This window comes from Agelaius tricolor, unplaced genomic scaffold (assembly GCF_023055355.1).
Source record: "Agelaius tricolor isolate 1412-34295 unplaced genomic scaffold, bAgeTri1.0.p SCAF_11, whole genome shotgun sequence".
NCBI lineage: Eukaryota > Metazoa > Chordata > Aves > Passeriformes > Icteridae > Agelaius > Agelaius tricolor.
Window position 1 is genome coordinate 5437374 of NW_027269271.1, and position 19789 is coordinate 5457162.

The following is a 19789-nucleotide window of genomic DNA, read 5'->3' on the forward strand; positions in this document are numbered from 1 at the left end:
TGAATAAGAGAAAATATTAACTGTATTTTAATCACTCCCCCCCCCTAATTTTCTGTGGAAAATCTCCATTTTTTCATCTGTTTATTTGTAAGCATATGGTATTGCACACATTTACGAGGCAATGATGGTGCACTTAACTAAAGCTAAACACTGAACTATTTTCCATGCATTACTGCAGTGCCACTTCTGTGCTCCTTAAGTTTTTATAAGGACAGATCCCACTAGGAGAAGCATAAATTTAATAGGGAATAGTTAGCAGGTCAGCAAGAAACGAATAATAACAGGTGATATTGCTTTGCCTCAAAACAAGTAGGAATAATGCAAATATACCAACCTTAGCAAAACCCTTTGAATGATAAATAATGTAAATGCCTATTAACATATTGTGGTCTATGGTTAAAACATATTCTGATTCTTTATGTTTTTAAAAATATGTTGAAATAATAGTTTGAGGTTTTTTTGAGGAATCTTTTTTTTAAATTTAAAATGGGGAAAAAATTAGTCAAGGAGAAAATAGTTCTGTAAGTGCTGAAATTATCAAGTCCTGCTTCTCTATAAATTAGCCTCTCATTGCTGAATTCCTATCTGAATCTATGGATTATTTGGGCTCACATTGCAAATTAACAACTTCTCCATTCTATGGACTTTCTTACTATTTTCATAAAACATGGAGAAACTCAATGCTCTTGATAATTCTGACCCTTTCCAAATTTTTTAGATATTACCTGAACACTTCCAGACCATGTTGGCAGAAATAGCAGAGGAATGGTAGGCAGCACTGACAGACAATGCTACTAAATAAACCTTTTTCCCCTCAGAATCCAAGTGGGAGCACATGCAACATTAAACCAAAACAAGCCAAACAAGGCTCCTTTGGGGTCCCAAATGAGAACACTTAAATGGCAGTGAGATTATTGGAAGCCTCAGAACCAGAAACCAGGAGATACTCACACTTGAGAACTCTGTGTTCATATATGACCACATTTTTTCCTAAAATTCCCTTAGTTTCAAATAATTTATGCACATCTATTTGCTGCTTTTTCCATTTGCTTTAAGATATCTCTTTATTATCAGCACAATCCTCATGGATGGATTCTCTTTTCCAGCTTTTGAAGAACACCAAGGAGGTGTGAGTTTGACAAGAAATTATGTGTAGATTTAAGGGTAAACAGAAAGAGCAAATTTATCTCCACATGAGAGTAACTGGAACAGTGCTACAGCAAAACTACTAATCTCTACAAATTCCTGGATATTGAAAGGAGGGATCCATCAAAATCAGAGGGATAACATGAGCAGTTAATAGGAAATGCAAACGACCACTTGAATAAACTTAAAAAAACAAGCTTAAAAAACCATCACATCCAAGAAAATAAACTGTAAGTTTGAAGAAACAGATGAAACTGTGCCTCATAATATAGAGGATGTAGGAGCAGAATCTTAAACATCTTTTTCTTTAGTATTTGTATTAAATACCCATCAGGGTAGGGTTTGGCAAGTCAAAAATGTGAGAATCATTTTGCCTATCTATAGTAAGTTCTCCAAAGTAACAAACAGAAGTTCCCCCCACTACATACCTAGTGATCATGTGGAAAATAGCAAATTTAGCAACAGATGGCAGGAAATGGAATTTGCTGTCTTATCAGGACAATAAAGCTGAAAACAGTTGGGTTAAACTTGTTACAAAGGGAAAAAAATCTAGCAAAAGAAAATAGGACAGACACTCTAGTTCACATTTATAGATTCTATTAAGGACAATCTGTTTTTAATTGGAGAGGGCTCCCTGAGCCTGAAAATGTAGTGCCTAAGAAAGTATTTGCAAGTTATTGTCATGCAGAACATGACTGCTGCTCATGCACTAAATTAAATTCACTGCTCAGTGACTCCACTCCTGTAGCAGCAAACCAGGAGAATCATGAGTGGTGTCTGGAACAGCACCTCCACCAATCCTTTACCTTGTAGTGGAGCCTGAGGAGAGAAGCTGATTTTTTTTTTTTTGTACAGCTCAGCTCAGTCCCTGCTGCTCAAAGGCTCTGAAAATGTCACACACAGGTGACTGGTGCCTTCAACACACTGGAATGGGCTGAAGGTCTCTGGCAACTGAACTGAGACATGAGAAATTCATGAGCCATTTTCTGTGTGAGAGAATGAAAAGACAAATAAATAAGAGACTGGGGGTAACTGCATAGAATACAGGGATAGCCTGGTTTTAGGGATCAGCCCAAATATTTGCACTTGTAAATTTGCAGGATTTCTCTTCTCTTTGGTTTTGTTGCTGTTTTAGGGTTGGTATTTGATAGGGAAAGGGAACGGGAAAGGGAAAAGGGAAAGGGAAAGGGAAAAGGGGAAAGGGAAAAGGGAAAAGGGAAAAGGGAAAGGGAAAGGAAAGGGAAAGGATAAGGGAAAGGATAAGGAAAAGGGAAAGGGAAAGGGAAAGGGAAAGGGAAAGGGAAAGGGAAAGGGAAAGGGAAAGGGAAAGGGAAAAGGGAAAAGGGAAAGGAAAAGGGAAAGGGAAAGGGAAAGGGAAAAGGGAAAGGGAAAAGGGAAAAGGGAAAGGATAAGGGAAAGGATAAGGAAAAGGGAAAGGGAAAGGGAAAGGGAAAGGGAAAGGGAAAAGGGAAAGGGAAAGGGAAAGGGAAAGGGAAAGGGAAAAGGGAAAGGGAAAGGGAAAGGGAAAGGGAAAGGGAAAGGGAAAGGGAAAAGGGAAAGGATAAGGGAAAGGATAAGGAAAAGGGAAAGGGAATGGGAAAGGGAAAGGGAAAGGGAAAGGGAAAGGGAAAGGGAAAGGAAAGGGAAAGGGAAAGGATAAGGGAAAGGATATGGAAAAGGGAAAGGAAAGGGAAAGGGAAAGGGAAAGGGAAAGGGAAAGGGAAAGGGAAAAGGAAAAAAGGAAAAGGAAAAGGAGAAGGAGAAGGAAAAAGAAAAGGAAAAGGAAAAGGAAAAGGAAAAGGAAAAGGAAAAGGAAAAGGAAAAGGAAAAGGAAAATGTGTGCTAGTTGTGAGTTCACTGTGATGTGACCTCCTATGACCCTTTTGGGTCTCTTTGTCCTTGGCATGGTGTCCTTTGTGGGCAGAAAGTCTCATCCATCAATCACTTCTGAGAAAGATCTCTGCTCAAGGAGGAAAAGCATGGTAGCCATGTGCACTGTGAATCATCACTGGCAAAAGGAGGAAAAGTCATGTTTTATCCATTGCCATCTCTCTGATGTGGGGACAACCTGCTGCTTCCACCCTCCTCCCAAATAAGAGAGCTGTTCCCTAACTGCTCTGGGTCTGGAACCAGAATAAGGCAATCCCCAGCACAATGGTTATTATGTATTTTCCTCAATATTTGCTGAGTTTGCTTAGAAAAAAGTTTGCATACCATCTTTCATGTATTAGTAATGAATCTCCCTGTAATACTTAGAGGAAAACCTGGTCAGTGTTATGTACAAGGTGTTCATAATTAGCAGTCTGTTTATGGAAGATACTGCACCTCTGTGCTCCAAAGAGAACATATATAAAGAAAAATAAATAAATTAATATTTTTAAAAAACAAAGCAAACAACCCCCTTAAGCAGAAATTAAAATTAGTCAAGAAAAAAATTTTAAAAAATGCTTTCCAGCATTAAAATAAATGTAATTTTACTGCAGAATAGTATGAGAGTTGAGAAAGGTTATTTTTCTTTTGCTGCCACAATGCTAAGCCAGGTTTCTGCAGCAGCCTTTTGCACTTTTGGTCATCTCTTCACTTTGTGTCTATTTTATCTGAAGTCCAGTTCTGTCTCTAAGCTGAGTCCTGACTCCAAGTCATGGTTCATGCTTTAGGAAAGGCCACAGGAATTATCTCTGGCAGAATTCAGCCAACCTTACAGCTCCCCTCCTTCTGTTTCTGTACCTGAGGACTGGGCTTCACTTCAGGATTACCTGGAGGATCAACACCAAGATTTGGGGATGGGGGATTATGCCTTGGCACTACAGATGTTGTTCTGCACTCCATCTAATGGGTTTGTGTTTTACATGCTAAACAGCAGTACCTGCAAACCATAAAAGAGGAAAATATAAACTATACTAAAGAGGCCAAAGTTTAAAAGGTCTGTGAAACAACCTCAACAACCATGCTGAACTCAACTTCAGCAGAATATTTTAAGCAGAAGAATCAATCAGATTTCAGATCAATAGGAAAACGACTCCCTTGGCAAGACAATGAGGCTTTCTCCCACAGCAACCCTATCTTCCTCTTCATAATGGTTATTTTTACCTTAATATCATCCTCAACTAGGAGATGGGAAATCATTGAGATCCTCAAGCTGCAGGATTTAGTAGGATGCATTAAAGATTAGGCCAGGACAATTCAAATGTTCTCCCCATCACAATCATTTCATGCTGGGAAGCTAAATGGTCTTTGAGTACCAAACAAGCCTTTATTTCTGGAGCTGAGGGTAGAGATATTCAAGAGTTCAAGTGCCCATTTGTGGTGGGGAGTCTATGCAGCAATTCAGTCCTGTGTGACAAAATAATAATTGAATGTGTTTCCATAGAAACTAAAGACAGCCAGTGAAAACTGCTGTAGAGTTTTAAAAGAATTCAGTCAAGTTTTATTTGAGTAAATAAGGATCACTGGCAATATACTGCTGGTTACAAGAACAGGTGCTACTCTTAAAATTACTTTTAAAATTACATCACTGAGCAGGGGCTCCTGTGGTTTCTCACAGAGCTACAGGCTGGTGTTAAAAATATTAGGACTATGTAAGTGATTGATCAGGAATGCTCTCAAGGTAAAGGGGTCTTTTTTACTACTGCCATAATTTTTTTTGGAGCAAGCCCATAGTGAGGTGAATTAGATAGATTAAGGGAGTAATAGGCATTCAGATAATAGTAATGCTTGACTAGTAATTGCTTTATTGCAATAAACAGCACTGATTGTAAAACTCCTGCCAGATGTAAAGCCAATGTTCATTTGCTCTCCTTGTTATCATGGACAATTTGGGGTTTGGAGAAGGAGTGTTTGGCTCTTAAGATTAAGCTTCAAAATCCAAGAAAGGATTTGAGCAGAGCCAATTTTTCTCTGACTTTCTGGGGATGTGGATCCTGGCTGTAAACAGATTTGTGAGGAACACTGGGCTGTGTGTGAATTTGGGCTCCTCAGTCCTTTTGCCTCTGGAGATGGATGATGTGGCAGAGGCAGTGGAATTGCTCACCAAGGTGGGAGTGTTTGTGCTGCAGCCCTGTTTACCTGCCTGTGACAAACCCTCTTACCTTCGCTGTCCAGCAGGAGCACCACAGCTTGGGAAGAGGGAAAAGTCATCAATGACCCGACAAAGTGCAGGCTGAAAGAGATCCCACCAAAATCTGCAAACTCCCCTGTAATACAAATGCTAAGCCACCTTATCCACTAGAATCCCTGTCAAAGATATTTCCAAACCCCATGTGTTGGACAAACAGGAGAAATCCTGGCTGATGTGTTTGCCTGAGGACATCAGTGCTATTTTTGTGGCTATTCCTTGTTATTCAGTGGTACTCACTGCACAGCAGGAAATCTTCTGCATCACAGAGGGGCTGATAAAGATCCAGACTTGTATTTCAGCAGTTATCCCTCTCCAGTCCTCCCCATCCCTCACTGAAGCTCTAAACCCCCTGTGAGCACACCTTACAGCCCATTTCTATTTATTTGGTCTGGTTTGCACTTGGATTGGGATCTCCTCAAGGCAAAGGCTCTTGAGACAGGTTGGATTTTTTCACTAAGGATCATGTCTTCAGGCTTTTGTTGTCACTTCTGCTATAAATACAATAGAAGGTGCAATATTAAGAATGTATGGAACCCTTCTGGGTACATTTTGGCAGTGCTTTTACCCTGTAATTAAACATTTAAAAGTTAACACTGTGATATCCTTCGTGTTTCATGACCTCATTCATAATCTTAAAATTTAACCAACCTTCATGAGCTCCAAGAGTTTAAAGTGCAAAGATACTGAGCTACAGGTGGTGTAGAATTCTGTTAAAGAAAATGAGCTCCTTGCCATTTCTCTATCCTCAGTAAAAAATTCAATTTTATCTCTTCATCATTCATTTCCATTAATTAGTATCATCACCATTCCCCTCATGCCATCATGACCCTTGTTGCCTTGGTTCATTTAGAGCCCCTGAGTGTGTGTTTGGGAGGAGTTGTTTGTTTTTTTTTTTCAGGGGATTTTTGTAGCTTTGCTTTTTGATTTTTCCCCTGATTTTCATCTGGTTTTTCTGGAAGGGACAGATAAACCTGTCTGAGAGTGTCTGGGGTATTGAGGAAAGTTCTGTATATATATATATATATATATATGTATATATGAATGTGTGTATACATATATATGTATTTTTATACATTACATATATATATATGTAATATATTTATGTAACATATATTATATTAATATATATTAAATTATATATAATATATATAAAATATACAATATATATTATATAATATTATATATTATAATATATGTAATATATAATATAATATAATATAATATAATATAATATAATATAATATATTATATATTATATAATGTACAATTTATAATATATATAATAATGTATTATATATAATATATATTATATATAAAATACATATATATGTATTTATATAAATTATACTAGAGACATTGTTAATGATAGAATTCCTCCAGAGCCTTTAGTGTCCCACTGTGATTAAAATTCAAGATTCTTGGAATGACTCTGTTAAGAATGCTAAATATGCCTTAAAACCCATGCCTTTGGAGGCTCTGAAATGTTATACATCACATGTCAGAAAAACAGATTCTCCAACAGATCTTTTTTTTTTTTTTCTTTTCCTGCAAGGAAATCTTGTCTGCTCCAATCCACTTTTGGTTATTGATGTGAACACTTAGGAATTCTTTGTGAAAGACAAGGTCCTTAAATTAATTCCTTCTGTAGCAGCCTGCTAATTTTAAAAAGGAGGAATTTAAAGAGGACCAACATGTTGCATATTTTGTCAGCTTTTTGTTGTTGTTTGGGATGGGTTTGTGTGTGTTTTTAATTATATTCCCTTAAATACAAATGTCAAGGTACCAAGGAAGCTGTTCTGCATGGGGAGATTTTCTTTCTACCATTGAATATGATGGCATTTAAAGGCATACAATGCCAGTAGGGGATGAACTCATCAGAAGGAGATTAGCTGTGTAGAAAAATAGCATTTTAGGAGTAACAGGATCTTTCTTTGCAATTAGAGCTGTCACTGCTTCAGGGTGTGATTCAGAGCTCCTCTAGTGGTGCAGATCACAATTCCATATCTTCCAAGGGGGGACTTTGGCCCCTCTCTGTTATGTACACTAATTTTTCTATTAACATGTAGAAAACTGCTCTTGTTTTACCCTTTCTATCACCTTCTGTATTGGATTTCAGGCTGTTGGTTTGATTGTTTAAGGAATGCTAAAATGTTCTAGGAGATACAATCACTTGGTATTTGTCATAAGCATTATTGCAAGTCTGTCTGCTAATTGATATTATAGACATGCAACGTTTGGCCATTTATTTTAATACTTTCTCTGTTTATGACTGTTACACAAGTGACATATTATTACAAGTATTATATAAATTTAATTGAAGTGAAATACATGTTGTTTTTGAAACAGCAGGATCCAACTTTTCTGGACAGCCTTTAATTTTCCTTCAGAAATTTAAGGGTGTCTTTGCAATTTATTCAAACATACCATGGCAGAAAACCAAACCTCTCTTCTTCAATGTGTTTTGTGCCTGTATTAAAATTGTAAGGGTTTGCTCAAAATTATAGTTATTTCAGCTATTACAAAATTAGAGAAAAAAGCACACTGATCTCACAATTTTATTTTGGTTTATTTTGTTTAATAACATGACAAGTGAGGTATGAACACAGAGCTGAGTTTTGTATTCTTTAATTAAGACCATTACTCTTGTCTGGGAGATTCTTGCTTTGCTGTAATCCTTCTGGTTCTGCACAATGGAAGAAAATGACAGATTGTTGCTGTTTATATTCCAGTAGCTTTTAGGGATAACTACATTTATAATCCAAATAGGAAACAGCAGGGAAAAAATAAGGATCATTATCAAAGGAAAGAGCAAGTGGCTGGTCCACAGCCATCATCACACAGAAATAAAAGCAGATTTTCCCCAGCTCCACATTTATAACTGCCACAAAGTTTGCAGAAACAGATTTTCATTTATTTATTTGTTGGTTTGTTTTATTTCATTTCAGTTATTTGTATCTGGGAATAAAGGTGCCTAAAATAGGACTACAGGTCCTGTCTCAAAATCAGTAGGAAAATGAGGAGATGGAATGGTCTTGTATCAGCTTCACAGATGTAATCATGGACTTTCTGCTACTGGCTGTTAATGAGGCTCTGCTTTTACCTGGAATAATGAGGTTTAATTCCATAAAGTCTGGAATTGATGGCTGCTTTTTCTGGTGCTAAATCTCTTTTCATATCCAGATTTACCCCTTACCATGATTAAAACTTTGGATGCTTTTGTCAGCAGTGGGGTTTTTGTGGGTCTGTTAAGGTTCAGTAACCCTACCAATTGCCTTTTTGCTTGATTTGTGATTATTCTACAGTATATTGAAAGGCTTTAGCTCAGAATTTATCTCCAGTCTCTGAATTTTCTATTTTACTCCTGTTTTGAAGAAAATACTCCAAAAAAGTGGATGCTGCTTCATCCTACCTGAAGTTAAAACACATAGCACTCTGTTCTCATCTTCAATAGATTTTTGTGATCTGCTGCATTGTATACAAAGAACTTTCAGTCAAGGCTACTTTTTTATTAATTCCAGAATTTCTACTGCCTACTAGAGCTGCTGGTGCCTCTTGTTATTGTTGCCAGTGGAGCTCACACAAACAATTTGAACTATTATTGTGCATTTGGCCTCAAGATCTTGACAAGGGAATCCAGTTGGTCTTGGTAGCTGCTACTGGCTCCCAGAGATTAAATACTGAAATTAGGTTTATATATACATATTAAAATTCAAAGAAACCCCTGAATTAGCTACATTTACACATCCATCCTAAATTATTCAGTGAAAGGAGTTTCATTTCAAAATCCTATTTAATTTTTCTCCCTTTTCCAAGTCGGGGTGTTCCTTCACTTCTTTCTTTTTTTACCTCTACATTATGGTCTGCTGAAAACAGAGCAAAGAGCTGCCCTTGCTCTACCTTAATGTGAGCATCTTTTGGGGCTAATAAATCCAGCTGAGAGGGAAAGTTTGGCAGAAAAGCAGGGAAAATACGCTGGGCAACATCAATACAGAGAGAGATTTGTATGGAGTGAGGTTTTATGGATTTATATGAAATATGCAGGGACACTTTTAAAGAAGGGCTGTAGTGAGGGGATAAAGGACAATGGTTCTAAAATAAGAGAAGGTAGATTTAGACTGGGCATAAAGAGAAAATTCCTTTTAGGATGAGGGTGGGCAGGCCCTGGCACAGGGTGCCCAGAGCAGCTGTGGCTGCCCCTGGATCCCTGGCAGTGTCCAAGGCCAGGCTGGATGGGGCTTGGAGCAACCTGGGATCATGGAAGGTGATGGGGAGGATTGGGGAGGATTGGATTGGATTATCTGAAAGGTCTTTTCCAACCTAAACTGTTCCAGGATTGTGTACAGAAACACACACAGCATTATCACACCCTCATTTCACCTCTCCCTGGGAAAGTCAAGGCATTTCAGTGTTTGCTTTCAGTTTGTTCAATATTGTGATGTTTCCCCAGTTTTTCCTTTGCACACAAAAACGATTATTACATTGCAGTAAATTTGGCTGTTACTTTTCCAGTCCCCTAAAGGGGTTTATTAACCTGAGTGTCACAGAGCATCTAGTTAAACCTTATAATAACTACATAATTATTTTTTTTTACATGAATACTTTAAGATACATCTGGAAAATTCCACCTAAAATTCCACAAAATGAGTGGCTGGTCTGGGAGGCAAGGCCAGTTTTTCACAGATCTAGCACTACAAACACACAGACATTGACACCCAACAGGTGAGGGGCTCCCAGGAGCACACATTGGTTGGCTGGTTTGGAGGTATTTGGTTGGAGTATTTTGTGCATGTGTGTGGCAAATTTCTTTCTCCTTTACATGGGAACTCTTAATTTCCCTAACAGCTCTGATTCCTTTTGTTCTATAATTGACTCAATTAATTTTCTGTGTATTTCCTTTGTCCCTGCTGCACTTTGGATCATTATTTAGTAAAAGCTTTCAAAGTTTGTCTCTGATTTGTCTCCCTTTACATAAATATTTGGTGCTACAAAGCATTTTGATTTCCAATTAAAAATACCACAACGGTCATTATGATTAGGGCTGTGTCAAAAGAATTGTGGATTTACTATCTTAATTTTTTTCTTCTTAATAATTATTCTTTGGGGGGTGTGTGTGGCGGAAATGTTTCATATTAGAAAAATTTTACTATGAGAATTATAAGGGTGTAACATCAGCATAGTTAAAACTACAAAGCTTTGTAAATCAGTTCATAACAGACCAAATAGAAAAATCCTCTGAAATATTACATGCTTTAGTGCCAAAATATTGTTTAGCTTGAAATATCATGAAACCCATGGCAGTTTTCTCTATGAGATGCAAAAGGTTTCAACCACTTAATGTAGGGACTTAATTCCTCTACTTCTCTTGATATAAAGACTATGTGGATTTTAAAAGGAAGAACATGTATTATTGATTTTGTACCAGCCCTGAGGGGCCCAGGCAACAGCTGCAGAATGGTGGCACGAGGGCTAGGGGATCTGGAAAGACTCTCCTTAAATGTGATTAACAGGGAAAACAATGTATTTTGGCTCCATAATTCAAAGTAGATTCAGTTTAGATTGTGTACAGCCCCAGCAACATAATCCAGCAGCATGCTCCAGGTTCATCCAGCCACCATAGAGTATCCTCACACTGAGACAGATTTCTTTAGTTCCTGCATCCACTTCCATGCTGGAAGCAATTTCAGCATATGGAGACAACATTTCCATTAAAATTCTGTAGCTAATTAATATTCTTTCTGTGTATGCTAGCAGGCATCCCTTAGGTAGAGGTTTCTCTTTCCATTCATTTAGAAAAACATCACAGTCCTTCCCTGCTTTACTCTACTCTGTGTTAACCATGGCCCACATCACCCAGACCTTTGGGTCAGCCTGAGAGTTCCTGGATCAGGCAGAGAGAGCAGCAGTGAAATTGTGAGCTGGGAATCCAGAGCAGCTGCACTGCTCCTCTGGGCCACCCTTGGCAGTGGGATTTGCAGTGTCACCAAGAGTCTCACTGCCACACCTGTAACGTCAGCCACAGGAAAATGATTGCAGGCACGTTTATTTCAGTGGTGGGTGATTTTGTGAGGCTGAATTAACTAAAAACATTTTAATCTTCTAATGACAGAGGGATCAAGGCCATCCTCAGCAGGTTTGCAAGCTGAGGGTGCAGTGAGAGCCCTGAAGGACAGGGGGACATCCAGAGGGCCCTGGACAGGCTCCAGGAGTGGCCCTGGGAACCCCAGGAGGTTCAGCCAGGGCTGCTCAGGGCAGCCCCTGGGGTCAGTGCAGGCTGGGAGGAGCAGCTGGAGCAGCCCTGGGAGAAGGATTGGGGGTGCTGGGGGTGAGAGCTGGAGCTGCCCCAGCCCTGAACCCCCTGCCCTGGGCTGAGCCCCAGCCTGGGCAGCAGGGGAGGGATTGGGATGGTGCCCCTGAGCTCAGGTGAGACCCCACCTGCAGAGCTGCCCCAGCACAGGCAGGAGCTGGAGCTGCTGCAGAGAGCCCAGGGCAGGCACCAGCATGGGCAGAGGGATGGAGCAGCTCTGCTGGGAGGAAAGGCTGGCACAGCTGGGATTGTGCAGCCTGGAGCAGCTTTGGGGTGAGCTCAGTGTGCCTGAAGGGAAAGAAAGAGAGAGACTGTTTACAAGGGATGGAGTGACAGGAAAAGGGAGAATGGCTTCCCACTACCAGAGGAGAGGCTAGATTAAATATTAGGAAGAAATTCTTCTCTGTGAGGGTGGGCAGGCCCTGGCACAGGGTGCCCAGAGCAGCTGTGGCTGCCCCTGGATCCCTGGCAGTGTCCAAGGCCAGGCTGGATGGGGCTTGGAGCAACCTGGGACAGTGGAAGGTGTCCCTGCCATGGCAGGGGTGGCACTGGATGGGCTGTAAGGTCCCTCCCAACCCAAACCATTCTGTGGTTCTGTGATTCTACAATCACTCACTGCTCTCCTGGCTACTGTGCAGTTGGCAGTTTAACCCTGATTCCTAAAAGCAAACAACATTCTCATAAAGACCATTATCAAATTAAGCAGCCATCACTGTTGTTTTGAATCAGAGCACAGAAACCAAGCACTTGGAGTCTGATTTGTCCTTCCCAGAATGTAAATCCACCTGGTCCAGAGTAGGATGTTGTAGGGATGGCTGTAAGTGCATTTGGTGCTGATGTTGCTGTCTCCCAGATTTATACTGGACTTGGCCTCCAAAGAAGGGGAAAGTAGGTAATGGGTATTTTACTGCCTCTCCTCTTCTTGTTAAATTGTCTTCATTTTTTTACTTAGCATCTGCCTCACTGAGTACTCATCATCTGCTACTGAGCCATCTGATGTACAACAGATGTTAAGCACTTAGTGAGGCAGAGAAGGAGGTAAAAGTGTCATATCATGATTAAACACTTGCTCCAGCTATTCTATAGGGTGACCATAGTGCTTTGTTCTTACATTTAATGTTACAGTGTGCTGAGCAGCAATAGGCACGTGGTTTGGATTAAGCTTGCAACTGCTCTAGTAAAAACAATCCTGTTTTTAAGTAAAGTTTTTTTTTTCATAGTAAGAAAAAGAATTGCAAAATATTTTAAATGCACTTCAGAATTATGATTTATGTCTATCATTAAGATTCTCATCAGAAACTTGGCTGGTGTTAATTGCTGCATTAACTTCCCTAGGATTATCACATTTTTTACCATGCTTGTGTAAAAGTGAGATTATCTGGCAGGCTTTCTTTTCCCCTGCAAGCATTCCAGCTGAAAGCTGGTGCAGTTTATGGGGCAGCAGATTTAACCACAGGAGTCTCTTCATCCTGCAACAGTAGCCTGAGCTTGCAGCAGAGTAGGAAATGAGTAGAAGTTGGAGCTGAAGTTGTCATTGAAGCAGAATTAGTTAACAATCTGCTTCCAAGTACTGAGAAAATTTGTGGAATATTGTCATTCACCTCCAGGTATTTTCACACTGACATATTTGATCAGACAAAGAGGAATAAGGAGGGAGGAATTATTACTATTTTTATTATTAATGAGGGGGGAGGAATTGTTCTTCCCTGAGAGGTGTGATTTGTGTGAGCAGGAGCTCTTTGCAGTCACTGGTGAGATTCAAACCCCAGACTAATGGAGACCCAGTTTTGGGGTCTTAACTAAAAGGCAGGAATTTGGGATTTGGAAGGGTTACTTGGCTCAGTGTTCATAAGTCAGAGCAGTGGTCTCTTCTTATAGAGACAACAGGTTTTTTACTAACAGGACAATCAATATTCATGTTTTCATAGAAATTAAGCCCAAATTTTGCACTTATTTTGTACTTTTGTGCTGGTTTTAAAACGTTGATTTCAATTATTTGATATTAATAAACAAAGGAAGTTTAAAAATTTCCAAAAAATTTATAGGAAGATGTAATTCAATATATAATTTGACAAGTATCCTGTACTCACAAAGTATCATATTTAATTAAACTAAAAATTTACTTCTTTACTTTAATGTACTATAACTTTACAGTAAAGTTGTGATTTCAAGTGTGTGAATGACCAGAAATAGCTTTTGATTCTAAATTATCACATAACTTTGCAGGATGAGGAAGACACAGGTATTTCAAGCATTCCATTTTTATTTAAAGCTCAGTGGAGTGACCAGGACTATTCTTGCTAGTATCATTAGCTTTGGAAGCTGGTTCTACACCCCAGGGTTTGGAAAACTAACTCATCAGGCCAGCATGTGTGATTTTCCAAATCAAATATTAATTTTTTTTTTTATTAAAAGAATAATTGAAGAGCTCTTTCAAGCCTTGCTCAGGGCACCTTTGGTCATGCTGCTTTCTCTGGTTCTGAGTGATAAAGTTCCTGGAATGGCCTGCCTGAGGAAGTGGTGGATTCTCCATCCCTGGATGTGTTTAAGAAAAGATTGGATGTGGCACTTGGTGCCATGGTTTAGTTGAGGTGTTATGGCTGGGTTGGACTGGATGATCTTGAAGGTCTCTTCCAATCTGGTCATTCTGTGAATTCTGTGAATTCAGGAAGGCTTCATGCATTTCTTTTTCTCTTATGGTGTGTAAAGGTTCTGACAGTGCTCCTCTCACTGTCCTCTGCTCTCACCCCTGCCCTGGAGATCCCAACCAGTCCATGCTTGTTCAGCAGTGAGGTTTTAGTTCTGTAGGCTTCTTTTTTTGGGGACTGCAACTGTTCCCCTCCTACCTGATTTCTCCAAGGACTCTCTGTCCATCCACCACATCTCTGTAATGTCAGGGAGGTCACAGTACTGGAAGTGTGCCCAAATCTGCCTGTTTCCCACACACATCCATGTCCAGGCACAGAGCAGATCCCCATGCTGCACCGCTTCCTGCACAGAACGTATCACACAACATTTTGGGTTGGAAAGGACCTTGAAGATCACCCAGTTCCAGCTGGATTATGCAGTTCCAAACCACACTGGAAAGCCTCTCTCTCCCTGGATGCTTTATTTTCCAGCCCCAAGGTAGCAATGCTTGGAGCCCTTGTCACAGGGTTAGCAAGTCTGGAAGCTGAGCTGTCACCTCTCACCTGTCCCCTCTCTGGAGCCCTCTCTGTCCCCAGGTGCCACCATCCCCAGAGGGGCTGTGGCAGCCTCAGCTGCACCGGCTGTTCAGCCAGATGTGACCTGCAGGACACATCTGCTTCCAATCAAACCTGTCCCTTACCTGCAGGATCCAGAATTTATCTCAGCTTGAATTTCTAGGAGAAAAAGAATAATTTTGTAGTGATGTGCCAGTGTGAGTTTACCCAATTAAGGATGAGTTGCTTAAATAAAGTAGGTATCACCCACATTTTATGTACTTTTGCATAATTTACTTAATTTGCTCCACTGAAAGAAATAAATTTACAAAGAGCAACAGTATTCCTTAATGACTAATTTTAAAACAAGCAGTTAAGTAAGGAAGTAGTTTTTATTTTTTTTTAATAGACTGTATTTTTTAAATAATCAAAGACAAGTATAAGCAGATTCTTCTTGAAATCTCTCTGTTTAAAATCAGGTAAAGAGAAATCAAAGGAAGGCAATAATATTAGAATGTAATTGTTTTGAACTTCACTGGAATAAGGAGATAACCTCCTTCCCTCTAAAGCTGTTGACCTCTTTGCAACTGCTAATCATCAAAGGCATAGCAGTTTAAATAAGCTAGATAATACTAAGTTACAAACAACTTGACTAAGTTATAGAAAGAAACTTAATTTTGCAGCTTGCAATTTCACACAGATTTTTAAATTGCTGCTTGTATTCCCTAACAAAATAAAAGGAGGAAGGTAGGCTCATTCAAAATAAAGAGAACAAAAAAGAAGTGACTTTAGAGATTTTGCTTCTCATAATCATTGAAATAGTAGATTGCATAATTAATAAAGAAAAAAACAGTGTTTTATACATCCTGTGGTTGGAACACCCAGAATGTGGTTGGCTCACCCAGAATATTTGTGCTTAATGCTGACTTTCAAATAATCACCAAGAAGAATAATGATAAGGTGTGTTCATGTTGTGCCTGTTATTATATTTACTTATGCTTCTAGAAAATACCTAGAGCTATAGTCATATCAACCCCCAGCCCTAAACAACCAAGATTCCTGCCCCAAAAAAGGGAAAAAATAAAAAGATTTAAAAAGTCACCAGAATTTTTTTTTTTACTGAACTTTATTTTCATGCTTCTTAAATATCATAATTTGAGATGCCATGGATTTCTCCTTGAGGCAAATTCAGATGTGACTTAGAAGTCAGTCAGGAGCAAATGAGGGTCTTGTATTTTCTCTCCAAAACAATGTAATGAAAGGGGAAGGAACTGCACAACCATCATCATTCATGTGGCAACAACAGATCTGATTGCAGCAGACAAAACAAGTTCTTTAAACTGTGCATTGCTGGGAATAATAGGACTTAAAAAATGCAAAGAAAATAATTTTTCTGACTATTTCCATGTAGCTCTGCTCTCCCCATTGTCATTCTTCTAGTGGCTGTGCCTCATCAGCCTAAACTGTTGCTTTCAGTATGTTTTCCCAGTGTGATGTAGGACATTAACTGTTCCTCCTAGTGAAACCAAATTGAGATGACAAGAAGAACATTAAAGTGATCTTCTAATTTTGTCCCCAAAGATGAAAAGTAAACACAACATGCTCATGCTTGGCTTCCTGTAGAGATTCTGCAGTGCTGGAAGATGTCTAAAGAATCTCTTTAGTAGGTGGGGAGTGGGGATCTGTTGCTATTCTAGGAAAGAATTTTGGCTCACTGTCTGTAAATCAATGCAGCTCCGGCTAGTAAAAAAAAAAAAAATCTTCATAATAGCATAGAGGGACAGTAGAGTTGTAGATGTTTAGATACACACTAAAATCTTCTTTGGTCAAATAGAGCACACAGGAATAATCTCAACTGCGTAGGATTTGAAGATGTTAATCTGAAGACAGTTACAGAAAATGGTTCTTTGTCAGGCTTCCTTGACAGAGAAAGCAAATACCTGAACTAAATGTTCCTGTCATGCCTGTGGGTTCAGAAGGAAACTTTTCTTTTGTGATTTTGCAATGTTAAGAGGAAATTTATACCTGTATCTATCTGACAGCAGATGCTATCGTGCCTTAACCTGACACTAAAACCAACTTTATTTTCCTCTTCCTATATAATTGATAAATTACAAATAATAAAAAAAATTATATATTTTTATGTATTATATAATATATACAATATATATATTATATATATTTTTTATTATATCTAAAATTCATAAAATATAACAAAAGCTATAAAAAGTCTATAAAACAAAGTCTATAAAACAAACTATAACAAAGTTTATATTATATTATTTATATACGTGTTGCAGTCTGATTTCAAGGTGTACCTCAGGAACCCAAGTCCTTCCCTGTATTATACATTATATTATATTATATTATATTATATTATATTATATTATATTATATTATATATATTTTATTATATCTAAAATTCATAAAATATAACAGTCTGTAAAAAGCCTATTAAATGTAACAAAGTTTATACAATATATATTTATATATATTAAATTTTATATGTATATTGTATTATATTATACATATTACATATATTATATTATATTATATTATATTATATTATATTATATTATATATAATAATATGTATTAATATAATACCTTAATATAATACATTAATATAATATAATATAATATAATATAATATAATATAGTATTTATAAAAAGTCTATAAAAAGTCCATAAAGTGTAACAAAGTTTATGTGTATTTATATACATTATAACATAATATTATAGTATATATATTATATATTTTATAATGTAGAAAAAGTCTATACAAAGTCTATAAAATATAACAAAGTTTATATAATATATATAAATATATATCTACATATATTATATTTATATAGAATATATATACATATATATATTTAATATATATCTTAAAAGTCTATGAAAGTCTATAAAATATAACAAAGTTTATATTATTTTATTTATATATATATATATTATTATATTACATTATACATATATCTTACAAATATATTCTTTTTAAAATTGATAAAATATGTCCAAGTCATATTTGCTAAAACCCAAATTTGCTCCAATCCTCACTAAAACCAACCTATTTCCATGCTGCAGGTCTTCCAACTACTGGCTGACCCGCATCCAGTCTCTGCTGTACTGCAACGAGAACGGGCTGCTGGGCAGCTTCTCGGAGGAGACGCACACGTGCGCGTGCCCCAACGACCAGGTGGCGTGCCAGGCGCCGCTGCCCTGCACGCTGGGCGACGGCCCCGCCTGCCTCAGCTGCGCGCCCGACAACCGCACGCGCTGCGGCGCCTGCAACGCCGGCTACATGCTCAGCCAGGGCCTCTGCAAGCCCGAGGTGGCCGACTCCACCGAGCACTACATCGGCTTCGAGACGGACCTGCAGGACCTGGAGATGAGGTATCTGCTGCAGAAGACGGACAGGAGGATCGAGGTGCACGCCATCTTCATCAGCAACGACATGCGCCTCAACAGCTGGTTCGACCCCTCCTGGAGGAAGCGCATGCTCCTCACCCTCAAGAGCAACAAGTACAAGTCCAGCCTGGTGCATATGATACTGGGCCTCTCTCTGCAGATTTGCCTGACTAAGAACAGCACCTTGGAGCCCGTCCTTGCTGTTTATATCAACCCTTTTGGGGGCAGCCACTCTGAGAGCTGGTTTATGCCTGTGAATGAAAATAATTTCCCAGACTGGGAGCGGACTAAGCTGGACTTACCCCTTCAGTGCTATAACTGGACGCTGACTCTGGGCAACAAGTGGAAGACATTTTTTGAAACTGTGCACATCTATTTGAGGAGTCGAATAAAGTCGAACGGCCCAAACGGCAACGAGAGCATCTACTACGAACCCCTGGAATTTATCGATCCCTCCAGAAATCTGGGCTACATGAAAATCAACAACATCCAAGTGTTTGGCTACAGCATGCACTTCGACCCAGAAGCAATTCGAGACTTGATTTTGCAGCTGGACTACCCCTACACTCAGGGCTCACAGGACTCAGCACTTTTGCAGCTGTTGGAGATTCGGGATCGTGTAAATAAACTCTCTCCACCCGGCCAACGTCGCCTGGACCTCTTCTCTTGCTTGCTCCGTCATAGACTCAAACTGTCTACCAGTGAAGTGGTGAGGATCCAATCTGCTTTGCAGGCCTTTAATGCCAAATTGCCAAACACAGTGGATTATGACACAACCAAATTATGTAGTTAACCATAAATGTGAAGCACAACACAAAACTTTGAAGGAGTTTTTACAGTGCTTTTGTGGAACAGTTTATGTTTGGAAGAGTAAATTTAAATTGTCTTTTCAATATCTGTCTTATATCAGTCAATACTGTTGGATGGCAATTTACACACATGAACTTGCTGACAATGAATATATTATACCTGCAGTTTTGGTTTATGAATGAAATAAATACTGACACCAGTCTAGAAGACATTCTACTTTTTACAATAAATTTCATTTGTAATTTTATATGTTCCGTGGCAATGCTTTTGTGCATTACATCCTCTAGAGGGAACATAGAAGGAGACCAATAAAATTTTGTAGCTGAACAGTTATTACAAAGAAACGCTGTGGGATTCTTTTTTCTTACACAAAAGTAGTAACTTTGATACACTTTTGTGTGTGTTGAACTCAGGAGGGGTAGGCAGAGAGAAGAGATTGACTCCAGATTTTAAGAGAAACTGTCAAAATAGTATATTTTAATTTTAGGATGTGGATCTAGGAGTTCATGCCAGGCTGAAGTGACAACTGCAGTGATGCTCCACCTGAGGCTGGTCCTTTCCAAGGGGCTCAGTGTGACACCAGGGTGATCCCAGGGAGTGTTTTAGGATGGGAAGAAGGCTGGAACTGTGGGGTGCACAGCAGTGGAAGCCTGAATTAGCTCTAGAGGAGACAGGTGAGAGGCTGGCTGCAAATGACCAAAATGCTTTTCAATGCCCCTGATCCTTTGCTTTGCATATTTACCAAAAGAATCAAGCATATGTACACATTGCCTCCTCCCAAATGCACACACTGTCACATTCAGAATTCTCTGTTTTGGAC

General features: G+C 38.9%; 1 protein-coding gene across 3 annotated transcripts in view; it reads left to right on the top strand.

Moving 5' to 3' along the window:
• BRINP3 (BMP/retinoic acid inducible neural specific 3) overlaps positions 1 to 19216 on the top strand; it is a 206039-nt gene extending 186823 nt beyond the window's left edge. For all 3 annotated transcript variants that reach the window (XM_071435929.1, XM_071435931.1, XM_071435930.1), the window contains one exon: positions 17836 to 19216. In XM_071435929.1, the coding sequence (XP_071292030.1) occupies positions 17836 to 18952 (1117 nt within the window). In that variant the 3' untranslated portion in view covers positions 18953 to 19216. The remainder of the gene's footprint in view (positions 1 to 17835) is intronic.
• The last annotated feature ends 573 nt before the right edge of the window (positions 19217 to 19789 follow it).